We start from the raw sequence: 10,934 nt of genomic DNA on the forward strand, positions 1-10,934 counted from the left end.
ATGTATATGCGTATATACCAGTGCCTGCTCTAAAATATAAAAGCAGTAATATGATATATATGTATATGTCTACGAGTATATGTCGCTTAAAATAATCAAATCACTACTATCCCAACAATAACCAACTTTATCTTTCTGAATCCCCATGAGCCACCATTATAACATGCAGAAAGAAACAAGGAATATGTTCCAGTAATCTCAAGTTCGCGTAAATATTAGATTTTTAGCTGTTCTATGTCAATATTTAAAGAACAATGGCTTCTAGATATAATCAAAGAATTGAAATCCTTTCGCTTACAATCAATGTTGTAAGCTCGACCGGCAGTGACATTACCCAAAAAGGTAATCCAGCATGAGATCTGAAACAAATTATACTCAGAACACAAGAACATGAATAATTTGATTGATAATCTAGAAAAAGAAAACAAAGAAGATATTACTTCTGTTGCAAGTACGAAGGACTTGTACAGTCTAAGCAGAAAAACTAAATCAAATCAACAAGGAAACTAGATGAAGGTGTAATAATGCCTAATACATATGTATTTCAATTATGCCTTCGATACTGGATTGCCAAGACTGAAAATTAGTTCGAAATAGACTGACAAGAGATAGTCTCATTGACTCTGCTTCTACAGAAATGGAGGTAATATTACCCATCTGCGTGGATACCTGGGTCTTCCTTCGTTACCATCAAATAACTGCAGATGATGATAAATCACGATAAGAAGAAATTCAATATAACGAAAAGATTAAACGAAGGCTTCAAAGTTACAGTCGAGAAGATGATGTCTAGATATGTAATGAACATAACAGTTATCATATAATTTCAGCAACTATTTAGGATTTAACAAAACCCGATAACACCGAAGATCTTATCTGTGAAAGCCAAAAATGAGCTCTTAATCCAAATGAAATTTAACCAGATGAGATAAAGATCTAGTGTCCATTCAAGTTCAACCCATTGAATTACTTAGGAAGCCAAATGTATTCATACTCAATTGCAGAACCACAGAAACAATATAGGATGAATACTTGTCCATTTGCTTTGATGTACTAAACATGTAAGCAAATTCATGTGATAGAGCTTACTGTTTAATATATACCTAAAGCAAAGTAATCCAATCTTCCTAAACATAGCATGCACATTTTGAAATTAATTGTTGTTCTGTATAACAAAAAGAGAAGGAAGCTACCTTCTTCAAACGGCGGTGCTTTGCAAGGGCCCAGTTGGTCATTATAGAAGTAGCAACTACAAGAAAGATATAACCTGCAACAGTCTGTGTTGCTATGTTGAAACCCAACCACTGATAAATCTCAGTCGTATAATTTGCACATGTAACGATATTGAACAGAAAACCACGTGGAATTTGGTACCCTCCACTTCCACTAGGGCTACGAAGATTCCTCAGCAAGATATGGCAATATAAGTTTGCAACTTGACAGACCAACCCAAATCCAAACCCAATCTTCATTTGGAGGTCACTAACAGGAGTATAAAGTGGATGGTTAACATAATATGCAATATAGGAACCAAAGGTCCAGTAATAAGCACAGTTCCGGAACACATTAGAAAGAGGAGAGGTTGCATGGCTGAAACGATGAATGAAAAATGTTTCCAGAATTCTTTTGGCATAGTGGAGAGACCAATAGTACAAAGCATATGTTTGAACAGGATGTATGACACGTTCCCCTTTGTAACCAAAGTATTGGTAAACGGGAAAGAAGTAAAATACAGGATAGAGAACCAGAGGACCAAGGTACTCCCAGAAGAAGAGAGTGCGATAAGAAACTTGCGGACCCAGATCCTTGAAAACTACAGTTAAGTTGTCCGAGTTTCCATCACAGTAGTCTTTCAGGCTCTTCTTATAGTTAAGGACATCAGGCCTCTCCTTCGATCCGGCTGGGAGAGGGAGGGTCAGTCTTTGTCTTGAAGAGTAGAACTTTTTCGCTGTTGATAAGTAAAACCCAACACATATTGTTGAATCAAATGAGATTAAGAGGCTTCTAACATTCAAACACACATCTTTTGGAAGCCAGATCATATAAGTAAATCACAATAGGCAGAGACAAAGCTAAGTCCATTACGGTTAGCCTTTGAATATGAAAACTGACCTGAGTGAATGATAAATTAAAAAAAAAAAAAAAGTTCAAAATACAGTTTTAGGTTAGAGTCTCTTTCATTTACCATCTTCACAATTGGCTCCATATTCAACAATGCAGTCCATCATTGACAATTTTCAAGAAGTGTGCATGCATTAACACAAAACCAAACGATAGCAGAACAAGGAATTTTAGAGCAGTCAATGATTTAAAGACCAAAAATTAAAAAAAAAAGTTTTTTGCATTCGTTTATAGTCAGAAGACTTAGCACCAAATAACATAAGAACTTTAACAAAAACTTATAGATATTAGTTCCAGGGAACTACTTTTACAAATAATCAAGCGCATATATATATACAAGGCTACATAAATAGCAAAAATCTAAAAGTATCACTAGGTAACAAGCCAAAAGAAAATCAATAACATCATAAGCATATCCAGCACTTACTTCTCTTATGAATTGCCTCCTGGAGATCTGCCACAGTAGCCTGGAAACAAACAAAATTGATTTACAATTACAATTCATAAGCCTACACTGTATCCACAATCAAATTTTCTTTCCTTTCCGTCCATTTTATGACCGCACAAACAAGGAATTTTTCTTGAGAAATTCACAAGAAATTAATTGAATCAATCCAAGTTCATCACTTTCTTCCTTCTTCTCCAATTTCCTAAGCAGCCATAACGAATAAAAGCTTTAAAAAAAGAAAGAAATCTAAGAAACGAAATACACATACAGAATCACTGAGCTGAAGGCCACCCTTGATTACTTCTCTTCCACTGCGCGAAACCACAGTGATCTTCATTTTCTAAATCGAAAGGAGAGAGACCCAGATAACCAAATGCTTCAAGCAAGAAACCCTTTAAACTGCGTAGAATTTCGAGCAAGATTCAGCAGAGATGGGAGTGAATTGAGATCTTAAAATGGGTAAGCACTTAAAACCACAGTAGGGCGCCGTTTGGGAGATGACATTAAAGGAGTGTAGGTGGGGTAGGAGAACCAACAAAATAAACCGATGAACCATACGTTCCCTAAACTAGTATGCCTTTCATCACTAGCTTAATAGTGGGCCACACCTTTAACTGTCCATGGAAAATTTATTTCAAGAACTTCTTTAAGACAAATTACCTTAACCCAAACTAACAACAAGGATGGACGCAATTGGATTCTTCCATAAATTTCCCATTTCCCAACTAAATTTATTGGTTTATTTTGAATATAAATTAAATTTAAAATTAAAGTACATTAGAACTTCAAATTTATAAATATTTGAATTTATTGACAAATTAATGTTATCTTTTAAATAATTTTCCCAGAGAAAAATTTAAAAATTTTGGTGAACAACCAATTAACATTGATAAAATTAAATGTTGAAAGTACATGTTCCTAATTCCTAAATACACCTTTGTGACATTTAACAGAAATGGTTTACTTAAAAGTAGGATTTTGATAGCTATTTTTTAGCTGTTTATTTTTCATTTTCAAAGCAATTAAGAGATCATGCATGTCCCATTGATGCGCATTCTTGTAATTATCGATTTCATTAAAAAAATTATATTATGTATATTGTATTCTCCGTAAATAAATAATTGTAAATATAAACAGGAGACAATATGATATTTTAATAAAAAGATATATAAAAATTATATTATATGGTCTTTTTTCTATATTACTACTTTATTTTTTATATGATTTTTCTTTTCTTTTTCTTTTTTTTTGTTAATGAGCTTTATTAGATGATTTAGTATAACTAGAGGTTTGTTCTATACATTTTTTTATATATAATTTATGAGTAATTTTTGTATCTCTAAAATATGCTTTACGAAATTATACTCAGATTGTAGAAGGGGGTAAGAAATACACCTTGACTATCCCTTGTTGTGTTTCTTTTGACTGGCTTGATTCATGTTTTTCTTGAAATTCAATGGTATTTACCAGCTACCAATCTAGTCCGTAATACAATAAAATGAATTTCCAACATGCAAGGGTCGGTAACATTTGTTAATAATAGAGATAATGGAAAAATCATAACATAGTTAAAAAGAGAAAAGTAAAAGATAAATGCATTTACTATTTCTTCTCAGAATGCTGCTGCTTGTCTCCATCAACACTTTCAACTGAAGGTAGAGTCTATATAAACAACAACAAGAAAACCCAATTAAAGAATTTGGAATTATCAGTAAAATTATAACCAAACATGTTAATGGAGGATTTCTCATCAGTCTCGAAAATGTAAAACAATCACAGAAGTTCATTTTGGTCTGAAGCAAGTATTTCATATGCGTACGCTAGTTTTAAGGTTAAATTTCTTTGAACCATGAAAATATTTTTGATGAATTCTCTGATCCTTGTGTAGATGGCTTGATACTAACTGAATTAAATTGAAAAGAGTTTTAAGATAATTATATAAAAGTTGGTACATGAATACTTGACCGCTAATATATAGTACTCCAAGATTGAAATAATACTAACTTTACCTATGTTTCAAACCTATTCTATTTTTATTCAATTACTATATTTTAATAACCCAATATGAAGAAATCAGTTCTAGTTTATACATTTAATGTATAAATAAATCAACCTTATTCATAAATTCAAACTCATATATTCAATACCCAATATGTAGAATGCTCATTTCATTCAAATTTTCATCCAAGAAATTGTTTTCATATTTATATTCTATAATGAAGAAATCCCAGCCTAAAAAACAAAACCCTCATAAAAAAAATTTCTAACGAGCATTTCATCGAACACCTTAAGAACAATCACAAAATTCAGTAGATTCAATCTGAGAATCTTAACAAAAAACTGGTGGGTATTAAATCATTAAAAGCACGTTCAGAATAATTTAAAGAAAACAAAAAACCCAATTAACAGTTTCTCTCAGAAATTTAACCGAACAGTTTACGGGCATTGGAAGAATCTAATAAAACTTCAAAAAGAGAACTTAATTCAGAAATATAGGTATCAAAAAAATGCAAAAGAGATTGAATAGAGATATGAAAGAGAAGTGAGAGATGTTACAAGATCAGGCTTGTAAATGTTGTGGACAAGAGAAGCACCAGCAAGAAGCGAAGCTATGACGACAACGCATGACCAAGAAAGCGATGGCGTTCCAGTCGGCTGCCTTCCTCCAAATTTTCTATTCATTTTTTATGTCTCACTTTAATCCACAACACTAATTCATTCAGCTATCGCCGACTTGTAGCTTCCAGACTATCAATGTGAACGAACAGAGAAAATTAGTTTTTAAATAAACAAATATATACATGTATTTTTCTATATTAATTTTGTAGTTTAGAATTTTATCGTCAGAATATTATATATAATAATTAAATTTAAATTGTAAATATAAAATAATATTGTAAGTAAAAATTTATTTATCATAATAATAATAATTAGATGTATTCAAATTCAGTAGTAAGTAGAAGTTATTAGATACCACTCCTCCCTTTTTCCTTTTCTTTTTCTTCATTTTTTTTTAATCTCTTCCATCATATTTTATTTTATAAATTTTTTTGGTCATACCAAACTATTTTCTTTTGGACAAAAGTTTCTTCGATTATTTGACACCTAAATACGAAATTGTATTGAAAGCCTTGACTCGTGTCTTGAGAGGAAGATTTGCTTCAATTGTTTCTCTTACCTTCGTCTTTTCTCGAGTTAACTTTCATTATTTCAAGAATTTGCTGAACTTTTTGTGAATCCATATCATTATTTTTTTCGATATCATTTATTAAAATAATAATTTTATTATTGTTAACTATTAATCATTTATAACAATTTGCACATTAATAGTAACACAATAAATTTTAACATCGGCGTGTGCATAAATTGTTAATATAAAATACTTAGCTTTTCAACCACCTTGATTTACCGAGGAGATTTCTGAAAGTTTACCACAGCGTGTATTCACCTCCCAATCAATAATAATGGGTTTAAACTTGCTGCTTCTTTTTTTGCCTATTCAAACGCATTGATTTATGGTGTCTTTTACACCCAGATTATACAGAGTTCTTTTAATTCCTTTCCTTCCTCTGTGCGTATATATATATATTATATGTATAGATATCATCTCTACCTGCAACCTTCTTGTCTTTTTATTTAGGTGATTAATATAATTATCTTCTCTTCTTGGTAGATGCATGTTAAACTGCGGAGGCGATCATTCAGCTTAAAGGGACTGAAATGGATAATTCACAACAGGTAAATATATATGTGTTTTAATTATATTATCTCGCATACACCAATAAATAATAAACATATTGTTAATAATATATATGGTGTTATATTATATTTTCTCTTCTTGATCTTGATTAGTAGTTAGTCAACTTAGTTATACTATATTATGATGTTAATTAATTTACTTAATATACTCGGAACTTATGTTATATGAAGATTTCAAAACAATCTAATTGTTATTGTTATATTTCATACATTGCAGTTCCATGAATAGGCAAGCGCGTAGAGAAGCATTACTGCAACCCTACACATGTGATGGTTGCAAAGAGGAAGGATTTTGGTCAAGATATCATTGCAAAGCTTGTGACTGTGATCTTCATGAACCTTGTGCATTCCCCAACTCAATAACTCACCATAAACCTTTTGAAGAATCAACAATCACATTTTCTAGGAAATCTCCTACACATAACTGTAATAAGCATAATTGCAAAAAAGATTATGACATGTATTGTGATGCGTGTACAAAACCTATAAAAGGTTATGCATACCAATGCAAAGAAAAGAAATTTGATTTACATCCATGTTGCATGAACCTCAAGTATGAACTAAACATTCATGGAACAAAATTTCAACTTCAAAAAAGTGAGAATGTTTCAAAAAAATTGTGCATGTGGTGTGATAAAAGAAAGGTCAAGGCTAAAGGTTGCTACTCAAGTGTTGAAGGATTGTCTTATGTGCATGAAAGTGAAGATTTCCAACTTTCTTTATATGCATTGTGTTAACGAGTTGATCCTCGCATCATTGGAAAAAAATGGAGGAAATGGTAAAGCATGGAGGGAGAACACTAAGAATAACAACGAGGATAATGATGATAATGATTGTTTGGTTCTCGAAAAATTTGAAATTTCTATTTCAACATCTGAAAAGATATAAAAAGGGTGCTAAATTGTGGAATAACATCCAAAATTAATGTTTAAAACCATTACGTAAGTTCTACATGATGATCCAACTATAACTCTTTATATCTCTCTTTGTGGATTTGCTTATATAAATCATTAATGAATGTTGTATTTTTATTTCTAGTAGATAAATTAGGATTATAAGGAATTGATTATGGATTTTGGTTTCAATTTGGGGGGTTTTGAAATTAGGACAATTAAGCTATATCTGAAACCATATCATTTAATTGGAAATTTTGAAATTTTGGATATTTGGATCATATTTTTCTATAGTGGTAGTTGACTTCAAATTTGGATTTGATTCAAGAAATTGATTTGGGCTTTAAATTATGTTTAAAATTAAACCCAAAAACAATTGATTATGGGCATTGAGGACCTATTTTGAAATAGAAGTTTTATATGGTATTCTTAATATATATATATATATATATATATATATATCCCCTTCAAAAATTCTGCTCCAACCATTTGTATTTAATTATCAAGAAAAGATATTGTAAATAAGCAATTAACAAATTGATTATCAATATGTTGGTAAGAAATTAAATTTCTAACACCCATATAAACACACGCCAACAATCACAATGTATTAATATTTCAGACGAAGCATATGATTCAAACCTGTTATGACATATATAAATTAACAACCGATTAGTATTAATTAATTAATTAATTATTGATTCGCTTAAGAAGTGCATAGGAAGAGAGAGATTGGATATGTTATTACCGTATGGTAACATACATAAATTAACAACCAATGGTAGAGCATATGATTCGCTTAAAAACTTTGCACTGATTATATATGTATACATGCATATCTATGTATACATACGTAGAAATCAAAGAGCAAGTGTCCTTGACCAGCTATAACGTGATTTCCAGTTGAAAAGTGGCATAATGTGAATCCAACTTGCCAGATTGTGTAGGTCAAATCGCAGCCAACATATAACTTTGTGTAAACTTACATCAATAAATTAAATACATATATAATATGATATACTTTATTCTGCATGGGAAAGATATATAATTATTAAAACTGTATATACAAAATAAAATCATACACGACCAATAACTTTTAAGTAAAATTTTGAGAACTGATACTTTAAGTCTGAAAAGCTAGTGAGGTAATGTTGTTTGGATTCTTCAAAACCTTATAATTATTGAACTGTATATATAAGAGATGAACTCATATATTATTAATAATTTGAATTTAAAATTTTAAAGGTAGATGGGTTACCTCCGGAAGTTATTAATCACTGATGTTTGAATTTAGTACATAATATATTTGTGTTTGTATAATATATGTATATATTATGTGTATGTATAAAAAATTATAGTAGATACCAATAGAGATAGATGTCACTGAATCGAACCTTATGGACAACAACAAGATCGCTGGTGAGAGTGACTTTTAAGGATGTTTTGTTGGTGATGAGGATGATGATTGATCACTAAATTTTGAAAATTATTCTTTGCAAAGACACTTCAAAGTGAATTTAGAACTCTATGAAGAGAAAGTATCAAGGGACAACAAAAGCAAGACGAGTAGAGAAATTCAAGTTTTTTGTGCTTATTTCAAGACGTTAGACATGAAGATGGGAGAATTAGTTTTAAATCATTTCTCAAGAGTCATGCCAAATGCAAGTAAGATGTGCATTTATGGTAAAAAAAACCTGGAAGATGTAACTACTGCTGAAAAAAATACTTTGTTTTATGACAATAAAATTCAATTATATTGTTTGTTCTATTAAAGAATCTAAAAACACCGAAAAACTTTTGATCGATAAATTGTACAGTTTTTTAATAATTCACAAATAGAAAATGAAATAACATGACTAAAAGGAGCAATATCTACAATTTCATATAATAATCAGTCTATAACACCAAAAAGATATGGTCGAAAAAAAGGAAAGCACATATCAACAATTATAGTAGAAACTCACTCCAGAAATATGAAGATAATTAGTATTCTCATATTCGAAAAAAATAAAAAGTTCATGACAACAATTATACAACTCATTCAAAGCCAAAGTCAACAGACAAATCTAAAATTGGATGTTACGAATGTAGTAATCATATATGTAGGAACAAGTTATTATTCTTTACTCAAGATGAGTAATACCGAGATACAATAAAATTTAGAGACAACTTTAAAGTCTCAGTCATATAAAAATGATAAATGACTATTCAAATAAAAAAATAATATAATTCAAACATATTCTGATATATTTTATGTTATATATTTAAAAACGAGTCTTATAAGTCTCAGTCAATTACAAGAGAAAATATATGAGATTCTTATTAAAAATGTAGTATGTCATGTCTAGGATTATAATATATGCTTAATTGCTCAAATTAAAATGACTACTAAAAACATGTTTCATTTCTATCTCAATAACATAAAACAATCATGTTTCTCAATAAGGTAAAGAGATAAAATTTGGATGTGACATTTTTGTTATGAACATCTTAATTTTGGTGGATTAAAAACTTTATAACAAGAGAATATGGTAACGAGTCTTCATCGAATTTCACTTTCTTAAAAAATATAAAAGAATATGTTGTTAGGAAACAACATTATGACTGATTTTCATAAGGAAAATCTTGGAGAGCAAGGAAGGTACTAAAACTTATTTATTCTAATATTTGCATACCCATAACACTATCTTTAAAAAAGTAATTTTCTATATTAATTTAATGGTTTAGAATTTTATTGTCATAATATTATATAGAATGATTAAATTTTAAATTGTGAATATGAAAATATGTTGTAAATAGAAATTCATATATTGTAATAATTAGATATCATTTGTACTGTAATACCCGTAATTAATTTTAAAGAAAAGTTTAATTTAAAATTAATGTATAAAATATAATTTTTTTAATTTATAAATTTTATTTAATATAAAAAAATTAAAAAAATAGGTAGATGATGAAATTGAAAATAATTTTGAGAAAAATGTGTGAAAATTTAGGTTCTGAGGGTGTTTTTGAAAGAAAAATAAAAAATTGGGGGTCAAAACGTAATTTAAGAAAAATATGCCACGTAAGACCATCCAATCAGTAGCCCCGATGAACTAAAGTGTGTCACGTGGCAAGGCACGCTGACGCGGTGCCACGCAAGAGATCACACCGGCAATCTGTGTGTCTGCAATCGGACGGTCCGAAATTATTCTCGCGCGCGTGGACGGTCCGGATCCATTCTCTATTCAGGTGCGACCGTACGGTCCAAACAAAATCACGATGAATTGTGTAGATTAAAGGAACACGGATATAAATACCTCACTTCACACCAAACTCTAACCCTAGCCGCTAGCCTCCCACTGGATAAGAAGAACCAGTCGCCGGGAAAGAGAGCCGATCGCTGCTCGCTGTCGTGCCGGAGTCACCTTCGACCATCAAAATAGGTAAAAAAAAAAATTCATTCGTTTGAAATTCAATTTTGAACACTCACATAGTTAAATCGGAGCAGAAGGACCAGTAGATGAGTTGAAAATTGCGGGTAAAGCCCGGCGGCACCGTCACAAAAAAAAAAATCAAAAATTGCCTCCGATGAGACCCTTCCCGATTCCTGTTTCATGTGATTTTTTCACCGTTTTATTCATCATTCTGTTTTTCGTAGGTTGACCGAAGAAAAATGCTCAACTGCGAAGGTGAGCCGGCAGAGCCGCCACACTGGAAAACTCTGCCAC

General features: G+C 30.7%; 1 protein-coding gene across 1 annotated transcript; it reads right to left on the reverse strand.

Annotated features, from left to right (window-relative positions):
- Positions 1–369: 369 nt before the first annotated feature.
- Positions 370–3,115, reverse strand: CER10 (3-oxo-5-alpha-steroid 4-dehydrogenase family protein). Its single transcript, XM_088212929.1, has 4 exons — positions 2,838–3,115; positions 2,549–2,588; positions 1,194–1,948; positions 370–698 (listed from the first exon to the last, which is right to left on the reverse strand). The coding sequence occupies exons 1-4, from the start codon at positions 2,904–2,906 to the stop codon at positions 630–632; spliced, it is 933 nt and encodes a 310-aa protein (XP_088069055.1). The 5' UTR covers positions 2,907–3,115; the 3' UTR covers positions 370–629.
- Positions 3,116–10,934: the final 7,819 nt, after the last annotated feature.

The sequence above is a fragment of the Carica papaya genome, chromosome 2 (assembly GCF_054855325.1).
Source record: "Carica papaya isolate Zhongbai chromosome 2, ASM5485532v1, whole genome shotgun sequence".
Classification (NCBI taxonomy): domain Eukaryota; kingdom Viridiplantae; phylum Streptophyta; class Magnoliopsida; order Brassicales; family Caricaceae; genus Carica; species Carica papaya.

Coding starts and splice junctions, on each gene's coding strand:
- CER10 (XM_088212929.1), bottom strand. CDS start 2,906: ATGAAGATCACTGTGGTTTCGCGCAGTGGAAGAGAAGTAATCAAGGGT. Junction 2,589..2,837: donor GCCTTCAGCTCAGTGATTCT/GTATGTGTATTT, acceptor GTTTGTTTCCAG/GCTACTGTGGCAGATCTCCA. Junction 699..1,193: donor AGCACCGCCGTTTGAAGAAG/GTAGCTTCCTTC, acceptor CATCATCTGCAG/TTATTTGATGGTAACGAAGG.